This window comes from Panthera leo, chromosome A2 (genome assembly GCF_018350215.1).
Source record: "Panthera leo isolate Ple1 chromosome A2, P.leo_Ple1_pat1.1, whole genome shotgun sequence".
Lineage (NCBI taxonomy): Eukaryota > Metazoa > Chordata > Mammalia > Carnivora > Felidae > Panthera > Panthera leo.
Window position 1 is genome coordinate 13,839,533 of NC_056680.1, and position 12,152 is coordinate 13,851,684.

Genomic DNA, 12,152 nt, shown 5'->3' on the forward strand with positions numbered 1-12,152 from the left:
GTTGTGAGGCCCGTGTGTCAGAGTGGGGCAGATGAGAATGGACGTCGAACACTCTGAGACCCCCACGTGGAGGGTGAGAGGCTCTGTGTCCATCCGTATGTCCAGCGGTGGGTGTCCAGTTTTTGAGCTGTATGCCAGGTGCTAGCTGTGGCCTGGTCAGGATGGGAGCAGGCGTCGGGTCTCCGGGGGGCTGAGTGGGGCTCAAGCAGTAGAGACTGCCTTCCCCACCGTCCAGCATCCTGGGCCCAATGAGCCCCCATGAGGGACTATCCTTAGAGGGGCCCCCAGGGCAGCCGAGGACACATGGGAACGTGCCCCCTCCCCAGACCTCCACATCTCAGCCGACCCTGAGCTGGTTCATAACCAAGCATCCTTCCAAACTCCCAGCCCCATCTGGATTCTGGGTTTTCTGCATTTCCAAAGAAAGCATCCCCACTCCTAGGTACAGTCTGGGTGTGGTAAGGCCTGGCGGTTATTGGGGAGCCCTCCACTCCCCACCCCCAGTCCTGACAGAGCAGCACCTGCACCCACCACCCTCACTGGGTTCTGATGGACCTTTAGGTAGAGGCCACAGAGGCTCTCATTGTGGGGGTAGGGTAGGGGGGGCCACAAGGTCAAGGGTGTCCGGTGCCCCTGGTCTTGACCCATCACCCCTGCAGGTGATGCTCCAGGAGAGGGAGCTGTGGCCCCCTGAGCCCTTCCCACTTGGTTTGCAGAACTGTGGGGAGGACTGTGCGCCTCCCCCCACTGCTGGAGGCCTGCCCGGGGTGAGCGGGCAGCTAGGTCTGTTTCTGCTCCCGTTCTCCTTGGGACCTGTGCCTCCACCTTCTGGGGGTCTCACAGTGTGTGACTAGGGGTTCCTGGAACACTCCTCCGTCAGGCCCTGCCCTACCATCTCAGCCTGAGCTGACTCTCCTTGGTTTCTCTTGGCCTTTGGCCTCCAAGGTTCCTGGTTGGGTGGGGCTCAGGGCCCTTTCATAACCCTTAGCCACAGGCAACTGGCCACAGACACATTCTCTCCAAAGTGGCCACTCCCAGGAGAGGGAGATGGGGTAACCTGTATCCCCAGGCCTGGGCGCTGGGATACTCTTCAAAGGCATTGGCGGGGGGTGGGGGTGGGGGCGGGGCGGCGGTGAGAAAAAGACCCTTGTGACCTGGGCCTCAGTTTCCCTCTTGTCACTGACTCAGACCCATGGGTCTCGGGCCTCAGGGTCCTCCCCGACAGGGTGGGGGCTAAGGTCTGGACATGAGAGTGATGCTGGCTCCAAATAGTTCTTTCCACCCGCCCTCTTGGCCAGCCCTCAACACCCCGTCCCAAGATGCCAGGGACATGTGGCACATGCAGGGCGTGGTGTTGCCCCCATCTCGCAGGGCTCTGGACTCTGGGGCCAATCAATGCCCAGCCCATCCTAGCCCATCACTTCCGACCTCTTGTCCACTCGGGACAAGTGGACACAGCTGTGGCCTTTGCCACCAGTCCCTGAGAGGGAGGGCTTTGGCAGCCAAGGTCCACTGGCCCCGCTGTGCCCCCCCCCCATAGGAAACTGCCCCCCAAGGGGCTGGGCGGCACCACTGATATATGCAAACCTGCCGGTCCAAGCCCTGCTCCACCTGTTTCCCTCTGTCCCCAGGCTGGCTCTGCCCCTGCCCCCAGCATGTACACTCTGCTGTGGATGTCCGTGGGCCGTGGGTTGGGTGCCCACGGTGGGTGGGGGCGGGCGGCTCAGGGCGCACTCGGCCGGCCCCTGCCCATCCTCTCTGGCGTGGACGCTTTTGTCTTTGTACCTTTGCATCCTTTGTAATGAAACATAATAAAAATCCAATGTTTTCGTCCCTGCCTCCTCTCCTTTTTTCCTGCCCCTTCCCCTACACTGGGGATGGAACGTGGGCCAGTAGGTATATCAAGTGGGAGCCACACACAGGCCCCCCGCCACACACACACACACACACACACACACACACACACATGAACGTGGACACCCAGGTGTGAGCCCCTCACCCCGACCCCTAGCCAGCTAGTTGGGCCTATTGCCTGGAAGGGGAAGGACCCCAGGATCCTGGGGGCAGGCACTCAGTGGTGGGGATCCAGCCCTGTGACCTCAAGTGGGTAGGATGCAGTGGCAGGCCCGGGGCCTCCCCAGTCAGTGTTGGACACTCCTAGTCAGGCCGCTGGTCCCCAGCCACTCGGGGCAAGGGGACGGGTAGTCATTAGCAGGTCTGGGGTCCCTGGCCCAGCCTTTCCGGGCCCCACCCCACGATCTCTCTGAAGCAGAGACCACAGCCAGCCACTCCACCGCACACACTTTATTTCGTCCTCTCTGAGCCCCTCAGCCTTCCCTCCCCCAGTCCAGCCACCCCTCGGAGCCGGGCACTGAGCTCCCTGCTTGGCGTGCTGAGGGCAGCCCTGGGGGTGACCTTCCTCCAGCAGTGGGTCCCCACGCCCGTCCCTAGGCCTGCAGCAGCCTCTGAGTCTCGTAGTCCTCAGGGATGGTGTCTGTGGAGAAAGGGCCAGCGAGTGAGAGGGGGTGAGGTTGGGCAGGATGGACTCCCACCCCCGCCCCCCAAGCAGGGCTCTCCCCTCACCATTGCAGCGGTAACGCAGATTGGCCCAGATGATGTTCTCTTGGGAGAAGCAAAAGACCCCCAGGCGGCCACCCCTCATGGTCGTGTCCAGGACCACGTTGCTATCAGCCACCAGCTCAGGGCCCTCGTAGAACCGCACTCTGGGGGGAGGATGGGACAGCGAGGTGGGGCCCTGGGCTAGGCCCTCCCCTCTGAGGCCTTGGCGTCTGCCCTGGAAGACGAGTCCCCTCCTCTCTGGGAGTGGAGGCCGTGTGTCCCCCCCCCCCTGCCTGGGCCACTCTCAGGGCAGGTGGGGCTTCTGACCTGGGCCTCAGCTTCCCTGCGTGACAGGATGGACTTCCTGGCAGTGCAGTGGGGACTGAGAAACACAGTAGGACCCCACCGTCTGAGGACCTGCTGTGTCCTGCGTCCTAGGAGAAGTGTCATGTCCCAGAGCCAAACACAGCTAATTCTACCTGCCCGTATCATTCCCATTTTACAGGTAAGGGTACCGAGGTCCCCTGAACCTCCAGGAGCCAGGACAGAGCAAGGGACTTCTGGTCCACTGGCAAGGGGCGAGGTCCCCACCTGATGTAGCCCACTTGAGGCCGGTGCTGCAGGAACCAGCGGTAGGACGTCTTGTCCTTCCAACCCACGTTGCGGGGGTCCTTCCACAGCAGCCGCACCTGCGATGCTGTGTCCCCTGTGTGCCAGAGTGCATTCCGCAGCTGCTCCCCGGGGCCTGTGGAGGACTTCACAGCCTGCCATGCCCAGGGACAGGGGAACAGAGTCAGAGACTGCACAGCCTATCGGAGCCCTGCAGAACCCTGCCTGGTGGGACGGGTTTTGGCAGTGGTGGGAGGCTCTCAGGTGCCTGGATGGGATACCTGCAAGGAAGCCTTCTTGGGGGCCACGTGGAGATTTGCAGGTCGGGTATTTGGGGGGGGGGGCAGGGATGGTCTGGGAGCTCACGTGAGGATTTGGGAGTCCGCGGACAGGTTTGGAGTCTGACAGGATTTGGAGGGGTCTGCGAGATGACTTAGTGACCCATAGAAAGTTTTGGGTGTCCATGGGATAAACTGGGCTCTACAGGATTTGGGGAATTTGCTGGAGGGTTTCAGTGACTTACTGGGGTCTAGGGGTTCTGCAGGAGGATTTGGACCCTGAGGGGAAGTTTAGGGCTCCGTGAGGTTTCGGGGCCCGAAGGAAGTTTGGGGGCCCTAGGGGAGTGTTTGAGGGCCTGTAGGAATCCAGGGGGTGCTGAAAGGACTCTAAGGTCCACAGGATGATGCTAGGGGGCTGTAAAGGCTTTGGGAGACCTTGGGAGGATTTGGGGCCTCCTAGAGAGCTCAGGGACTGAGGGAGGTCAGGCAGGGCCGCGGACACCTTGAGCTGAATGCCGGGTTCAGCCACTGCACGGAAAGGATTCGCCTGCCAGTATGTCTGTTCCATCTGCTTCCACATAACCACATAAAAGCTGGAGCTGTCCTGGTAGCCAAAGATGAAGCCTGCGTAGTCGTCATCCGTGACCGTGTTCACGTGGAACGTGCCTTCAAAGTCCACGCCATTGAAGGCCGTGTAACCTGGGGAAGAGAAGGGAGCAGTGGGGCTCTCCCCATTGGGGCCCTGCCTCCCCCCCCCGCCCCCGCCCCTCTGGAGTCCAACTTGCCCCTAGGCCCAGATCCCCACCCATATACCCGCCCCATCCCTACCGGCCGAGTCCAGCCATGACCACATCCCTGGGCCTGTGACATGCCTTGGGTCACGCTCTTTCAGAGTCCAGAACTGTTGGACCCCAGAGCCCAGATTCAACCTGGCTCCGCCTTTCCTAACTTCAGACCCGCCCCTGGCCCCGCCCCCTATTCGGCTAGCTGTATGGCCTGGACCCCTCTCCCTGTCTCACCCACAGCCAGGCCAGGGTCGCTGTTCATCGTCTGCACGATCTCCATACCCTGATGGGATCAAGGGAAGAAGGGCCTCAGGTCTGCTGCATGGGTCCTCGGTTCCCCCGCCCCCAGCTTAGGACCCAATCCCACCACCTTCCGCGGGGTCCCTGTCCCCACCTGGTTGAGCACCACCCAGTTGGGATCTATCTGAGCGTCGCCTTCGGGGTCCAGCACGACCGTCTGGAAGGCCCGGAAGTCAGTGAGGGTGACCTCGGCGTTCTCCGGACACACATCGATCTTGTCCACCACTTTGTCCGCGTCGAAGTCGCCCTGGCACACGTCGCCCACTCCGTCCCCTGAGAGACCCCCGTGGTGGAGTCAGCGCCAGCCCCGCCCAGGGCCTAGTCACGCCCACATCTGCTATAGGTCCCGCCCATACCACGTCCCAGCCCCTCCCATACGTGCCAAGGTCTCTACAACAGCCTCTAACCCACCACAGGCCCTGCCCCCTGCCCTTACGGTCTACATCTTCCTGATTTGGGTTGGGCACCAGGCGGCAGTTGTCCCGACTGTCAGGGACCCCGTCGTTGTCATCATCCTCGTCGCAGGCGTCACCCTGGCCATCGTGATCTGAATCCTGCTGGGCACTATTTGGTACTGTAGGGCAGTTGTCCCGTGAGTCCTGGTGCCCATCCCCATCCCTAGAATTGGTGGGTGGGACAGAGAGACAGTGAGATTTCCCAGAGGGCTGCGTCGGGGTTGCCCACCCTCAGTCCCCACCCCACCCCAGATGGCCTCCTTACTGGTCTTGGTCGCTGTCGCAAGCGTCTCCCACAAAGTCGTGGTCCACATCACTCTAGGGAAGGTGGATGCAGGAGTCCGAAATCAAGGCAGAGGAATTCAGAAGCCTCCCACCGACCCCAAGTTCCAGAACCAAGGTCCTCCTGACCCCAAGGAACCATGCTTAGACGGCGCTTCAGTCTCCTTAACTAGTCTGGAGCTCACCTCAGGGATCTGACCCAGCTGGGGTGCCTCCGGCACTCACCTGGTCTGCGTTGCTCTTCTGGGGGCAGTTGTCACAGGCATCCCCTACACCATCACCATCGCTGTCCTTCTGGTCTGAGTTCGGCACCCTTGGGCAGTTGTCCACCGTATTTCGGATCCCTGCGAGAAGCAGGGGGACAGCACAGGATCCCAGGTTGGGGGCGGGACCAGGCTAACTTCGGCAAGGCAGCAGCAAACCTGGGGCTAGCCTGGGACACAGTCGTGCGCCTCTCGGGGCTCCCAGCGCTACAAAGTTAAATCAAGTAGGGCATTGGCCCAAGCCTCAGAGACTTGATGGACGGCGGGCGAAGGGACCGGCTCTCACTCACAGAGGAAGCTCAGCTGGACCCTCCGCTGGCACTGGGAATGCACCATACTGAGTGTCTGCCCCAGGTATAAAACTGGCACCTCCCTGGCCCTAAACTGCAGGCTCACGTCTCTGTTCAACTACTTAACTCCTTGCAGCATCTGACACAGGGCCGCCCTCCCCTCCTCCAAATGTTCCTGCCGCTGCCCCTTCGCGTCGTGTCCCAGCCTTATTTTTCTGCCCGCAGGAGCACAGTCCGTGGTCCCTGGAGCCCTGGACCGAGCTCACCCGCAGCAGCTTCAAAAACTAGCCGAGCTCCGCCCTCAGGCAAGCCGCGCCCCTCGGTGCTTGCCCTTCCCTCCCCCCCTCCCTTCTGCTGCTCTCACGGTCGCCGTCGATGTCGTCGTCGCAGGCGTCGCCTTTGCCGTCCTGATCTGTGTCCTTTTGGTCATCGTTCTTCTGGGACCGGCAGTTGTCGCACGCATCACCCCACTTATCGCCGTCCGCATTGCGCTGGTCTGGGTTCCGCACCAGTTTACAGTTGTCCTGGGGGACAGGGCCGATTACGGGGGGAGGGGGGGCCGGTCAGGCCTGGAGGGGCAAATGTCACTGCCCAGACCAGACCAGCTCCGAGGCCCCGCCTCCTCCGCAGAGCAGCGGGCATCCTTCCTGGACCCCGCCCCCCCCCCCCCCGCCCCAGTCCACATCCTCTGAGGCCACTTCCCTCACCCAAGCCACAGCCCCACCTTGCCTAACCTAGGCCCCGACGTTTGGCCCCACCTGCTCGTTGAGGACCCCGTCCCCGTCGGCATCCGGGTCGCAGGCGTCTCCGATGCCGTCGCGATCCACGTCCTCTTGCCCTGAGTTGGGCACCGTCACGCAGTTGTCCTGGGGGGAGGGCACAGCCGGCGTGAGGAGCGTGGCTAGGGAGCCCCGCCCACCACCGCGCCGTTCTGGCCCTTCAGACCCCGCCCACCTTGCGGCACTGGCGTTCCGGGCAGCGCAGCTTCTCGTCGGGGAAGCCGTCCAAATCCGTGTCTCGGCCGCAGACGAGGCCGTTGCCGGCCCAGCCAACGGCGCACTGCGGGTGGGGTGGTGAGTAGGTGCCCCGGCGTGTTCGCCACCCACCCCACCCCCTCGTACCCCATGCCAAGGTCGTTTCTGCTCGCCCGCACTCACCACGCACGACCTCGAGCCATCGCGTTCCAGGATGCAGTCGGCCTTCTCGTGGCACGGGCTGGGCGTGCCGTCGGGGCAGAAGCGCTGTGAGCGCCGATGGCAGCCAGATGCCTGGTCGCCCACGAAGCCGGGCTGGCAAGGGCCGCACTGGAAGGAGCCCTGGGCCCGGGCCGCGCGGGCAGTGAGCTCGGGCTGCCTGCCACTTCTCACCCTCCCCCAGTGTCTCGATCCTTCCCCGCTCCTACCGTGCCTTACCCGCGTATTGACGCACACGGAGTTGGGGACGCAGTTATGCTGTCCGGTCTCACACTCGTTAATGTCCGTGCAAACCTGGATGGCAGGGAGCGCAGAGGTCACCGCCCCCGCGCAGAAACCCCTCATACCTCCCACCCGGTTCACGTCTCCTCTGCATCCTACCTCTCCCCTACCTACATTCCTCCCCCAACCTCCACCATCTTGATGAGGACCCTTCCTCCATCCATCCCCCGGGCCCCCGGGCCCGGGCTCCACCCCTTCCCACTGAAGCCGGGCAGGAAAATAGCCGCAAGGCTAGCGGACCATTTCCCTGATGAAGCCCACCCCTCCACGGCCCTCACCTGCTTGTTGGCTTTGGCGAAGGCCAGCCCCACGCCCTCGTGGGCGGGGCCGCTGAACCCGGGCGGGCAAGCCTCGCAGCGGAAGCCGGGGCTAGTGTTGACGCAGCGGACGCGCGGGAAGCAGGGATGCGCGTTGCACTGGGGGAGGAAAGGCCACGGAGGGTCAGAGGACGCAGGAGGAGAGCCCCGTCGAGAGCGGCGCCTCAAGATTTGGGGGGCTTGAACTTAGGAAATTCAAGGGCCATTAGCCAGCACTTGGAGGGGGGAGGGGGCTTGTGGGGCAAAGGCCATTATTCCAGGGGTCAGACGCGACTTCGCCTTGATGGGGGCAGGGGAGCGACCTGGCAGAGAGAGGGGCTGTTCCTGGGAGCCTATGGGCTGGGTGCTCAAGGGCGGGGGAAGGAATTGTGAGGGCGGGCGTCCCCAGCAGAGGGGGGAAGTGGCCGTCGAGGCGTGCGTGCCCGGCCGTAGGAGGGTCGTCCGAGCGGGCTCCTCGCGGTGGTGGGAGGGTCGTTGGGGCTTCCGAGCCCCGGAGGTGAGGGGGGCCTTTGGGGCGGACCACTCTCGGCTGTAGGAGAGTGGTCGGGGCGGCCGTCACTGGCTACGGAGGGGGTTGGCGGGACCGGCGTCACTGGTGGTAAGGGAAGTGGCCTGGATGAGTGCCCCCCCGCCCCGGCGTCAAGGGGGTCGTCCGCACGGGCGCCCCCGGAGGTGAAGAGGGCCTCCGGGTGAGCACTTTCAGCCGGGGAAGAAATCGTTGGGGACGTCGGTAGTTGTAGGGACCGGTGTTATAGGGGGGTCCTCGGTGGGGTGGGGGACGGGCGCACCTCGTTGACGTCGACACAGTGCGAGCCATTGCCGGTGAAGCCCGCGGGGCAAGGTCCACAGCGCGCGCCGCTTGCCGTCTGAGTGCAAACCACGCCTGGGTAGCAGAAGCCGGGCGCGCACTGGGAGAGGGGCCGCACGCTCAGACCTGGGGTGCGCGCTGGCTGCATCCCTGCGGGTGGTGAAGTGGGGCGGGTCAGGGCCCAGCCCCGGGGGCGGAGTCTATCAGGAGCACGCCCCTTCCTGGAGGGCCGCCCCTGGGGGCGTGGCGAGATCCCGGGCTTTCTGCGACCCCGCCCCGGACCCCGCTCCAGGCCCGCTAGGCTTTTCCAGTCTCTGCATCTCCGCGCGCATCAGTTTTCTGCTTCTCCCAGAGCGTCTCTGCATCTCCCTCCATCTCTCGCACGGCCTCTGCTTCTTTTCGTGTGTCCCCCTCTCCCTTCCCATAGTCTCTGTCTCCCCCTCCTTGTTCGTCTCTCTCCATCCCTCATCCAGTCTCTCCATCTGGCAGCCTCCGTCTCTTCCTGTCCCTTTTCCTCCCGGTCTTTCCTTCGCTGTCTCCGTCTTTGTCTCCCCAATTCTTCTCGATCTCCCCGCCTGCCGCGCCTCTGCCGCCCCAGCTGTGCTCACCGCACGCGTCACACTCCATCACTGTGTTTTTCAGAAACGTGATCTCCTTGACCTGCGGTGCAGGGGGAGACGGGGTGTAGTCAGCGAGGCCCCATCCCTCTTTTCCTCCCTTGAGTCTCCTCTCCCCTCCCCCAGACTCCCTTCCCACAGACCCACCCACTCCCCTCGGACCCTCCTTCCACCCCCTCGGACTCCCTATCCTCCCAGCACCTCTCTTCCTTCCTTGGGACTCCCCCCCCCCCCTCCACAGACCCCTGGCATCTCCCGCGGAACCTTCTACCCCTGGGACTCCCTTCTCCCTCTTTTCTACAACTTCCTCCCTGGATGTTGGTACCCACGATCCTCTCCATCTCCACCGGCACCTCCTTCTCCCATCCCCCTGCCTCTCCTCCTCTTCCAGGCCTCACTCCCCTCCTCCGCACTCTCCGTCCCCCCCCCCCCCCGCCCCCGGTCCGCACCTGCTGCCGCAACAGCTCCCGCACATCCTGCAGAGCCGCGTTGGTTTCCTGAAGTTCCCGAAGCATCTGCGGGCCCAGATCTGCACCTGCGCCGACAGGGGGCGCTGGTGGGGCGTCGGGGTTTGGGGACCCCCGCCACACCAGTCCTTACCGCAGCAGGGCCCTGGGACTCCCTCATTCCTTGAGCGTCCGCCCTGCTGCCTGGTTTCTCCGACCTGCATGCCCCGATGAGCAGTCCCTGAGCCCCCAAGAAGCCGCGACCCCAGGCCTCACGGGTCCTCCGGTAGGGTTGGGGGTCGAGGCCACGCGTGGGGGACGGGGCGGCTTACCTATCTGTATCTGGCCCTGGCCCGACGCACGGAGGGCTGCCAGGGTGAGCAGGAGAACGCAGGCGGCGGCAGGAACCATGGCGGCGGCGGGGAGCTGGACTGCAGCTCGCTCTCTGCTGCCCACGAGGCCCGCGGGGCGTATTTATCCCAGCGGCTCAGCCGGCTCCGGGGACGGCCCACCCGCGGCCCTGCCCAGCGTCCAGCCGCAAGGTAAACAGATGGCGCTGGCCTCTGCGTTCGAGGCCCCGCCCGGTGTTGCTGAACCCGGACACGGCGGGGAAACTGAGTCACGGGGAGCCGGGGTAGGGGTCGATAGGGCAGGGAGTCAAGTGGGACCACCCTCCAGCCCTCTCTCTCACTTCTCTATTGAGTGCCTGCTGTATGCCAAGATTGGGACCTAACTGAGTACGAAGCAATCCGCACGGCGGCTCCCCTCAGCTCACACCTGGGGAACGGGTCAAGAGACGCTAAAAGTTCGGACCCCCACCCCCGACTCTGCTTTCAGTCAGGCCGACTGGCCCTCCACTCCCTCTTCACTTGCTTCAAAATGAGGCAAATGACATCTCTCGGTGCCTGTTTCCATCCCCAGCAGAGGAGTGCGCAAATTAAAGGGCTCCCGCTGGAGGAGGTCTGAGGGGGGTGGCCAGGACTTCTGTTTGCGGAGACTTCGCCATACCTTCCGAGCTCCGCTCCAGCTGCTGTGGGAACAGCCTGTAATAAAAATAAAAATTACTTCTAATCAGGAAAATCGTCCCTCCCAGCTCAGCCTCGCTCCTGAGCTACAAAACACTTCGACTTTCTGGAGTTAACCCTCTCCACCCGCTTTCCAAGTGCTCAAAGCCTCGGTCGTATGGACCAGAACACTGAGGCCCAGAGAGGGGAAGTGGCTAGCCCAAGGCCACCGCAAGGGGCAAGGGTGAAATCAGAGCAGGGTCATAGCCCGGTCTGTTCTCCTGGGAGGTTCCAGAGAAGTCACCAAGGGCTTCCCGGAGGAGGTGGAAGGGAAACCTAAAGGAAAAGAAGGACTCGGATCAGCAGAGCGAAGTGAAGACAGTTCTGACATAGTGAAGCACGTGTGGCTTGGGGAGGGGGGAGTTTCAGACACATCTGTTTACTCCACAAACACACACTGGACACCTACCGTGTGTCACGTCCTGCGCTGGACTCTTGACACAGGACGAACAAGCCAGAGGGGGCCCCTTCCCCTAGGGGAGCCCAGGTTGGTGGGGAGGCTGCTTGCATAATCACCCAAAGGGGCCAGAGCTGTGATGGGGATACACAGAGAGCAGTGGGAGCCCCAACAAGGTGCTGGACCCAGCCCGGTGTGGGGGGAATCTGGGTAGGCTTCTCCGAGGAGGAGGGAATGCTAAACTGGGACCAGGAAGGTGAGGAGAACATGGCCAGGCAAAAAAAAAAAAAAAAAAAAAAAAATGGTGGTAGGCATTCCAGGCAGAACAGAATATGTGGAGATTCCGAGACAGAGAGGAGTCTGGTCTGTTACAAGGAATGATCTCAGGGTGGAGAGATGTGGGGGCTCAGGAGGATGCAGTGCCAGCGGTGTGGAGCTCAGGCTGTCTTCAAGGGCAATAGGGAGCCACAGAGGGTGAGGGAGGAGGAGCGGGCCTGGCGGGGAGGCTGGGTGGGAACAGTCAGCCCCAACCTGGGCATTTCTAGTGAAGCCTGTGCCCTGACAGTGCCCACCTTGCCTGCTGCCTGCGGCCGGGCCATGAGCTCACCTCCTGTTTTCCTTGGCGTCCAGCACACCTGGGGGCCGCTCCCGGCCGGCACTGGAATTCTTGGGAAAACCACAAACTCCGGCGGGGCCTGTGGGCTTGCGTGCGCCTCATGCAGCTGAGACAAGAGCACATGGAAGCCACAGGCTGGGCACGGGGCTGAGACTTGGACACACGTGGCCTTGTTCATGGCCAGGCCACGGGGAAATGCGGGGAAGGGCATTCCGGGCAGGGGGAACGGCAAAGGCAGAGGTCCCGAGGATGTCCCAGCCTGCAGATCAAACAACAGGGGCCCAGGGACGAGCAGTCTGGGTTCGTGCTCCTACCTCCTGGATCTCACCAACCCTGAGATCCCCCGTCCGGCAGTGGCTCCTTCTCTCATGCGCACCACACACGGCCTCACATTACAGAATAACTTTCTCTACGTGTCCTTCCCAGTCTTTGCACCTACTGCTCCCCCTGACCCCAAATACCTTCTTCCATCCTTCCGGGGGCGCCTGGGCGGCTCAGTCGGTTGAGCGGCAGACTTTCGGCTCAGGTCATGCTGTCACAGTTCACGAGTTTGAACCCGACACTGGGCTGACAGCTCGGAGCCCGGAGCCT

At 63.1% G+C, this 12,152-nt stretch overlaps 1 protein-coding gene across 1 annotated transcript; it reads right to left on the minus strand.

Annotated features, from left to right (window-relative positions):
• Positions 1 to 2,289: 2,289 nt before the first annotated feature.
• On the minus strand, positions 2,290 to 9,910 carry LOC122214205 (cartilage oligomeric matrix protein). The gene is made up of 19 exons (XM_042928962.1): positions 9,817 to 9,910; positions 9,488 to 9,573; positions 9,030 to 9,081; positions 8,402 to 8,571; positions 7,575 to 7,712; positions 7,234 to 7,308; positions 6,979 to 7,137; positions 6,776 to 6,880; positions 6,580 to 6,687; positions 6,186 to 6,345; positions 5,494 to 5,612; positions 5,252 to 5,304; positions 4,968 to 5,149; positions 4,626 to 4,804; positions 4,466 to 4,514; positions 3,949 to 4,145; positions 3,151 to 3,323; positions 2,584 to 2,723; positions 2,290 to 2,494 (listed from the first exon to the last, which is right to left on the minus strand). Exons 1-19 carry the CDS (start codon positions 9,893 to 9,895, stop codon positions 2,448 to 2,450), a joined length of 2,271 nt encoding a protein of 756 aa, XP_042784896.1. The 5' UTR covers positions 9,896 to 9,910; the 3' UTR covers positions 2,290 to 2,447.
• Between the last annotated feature and the right edge of the window lie 2,242 nt (positions 9,911 to 12,152).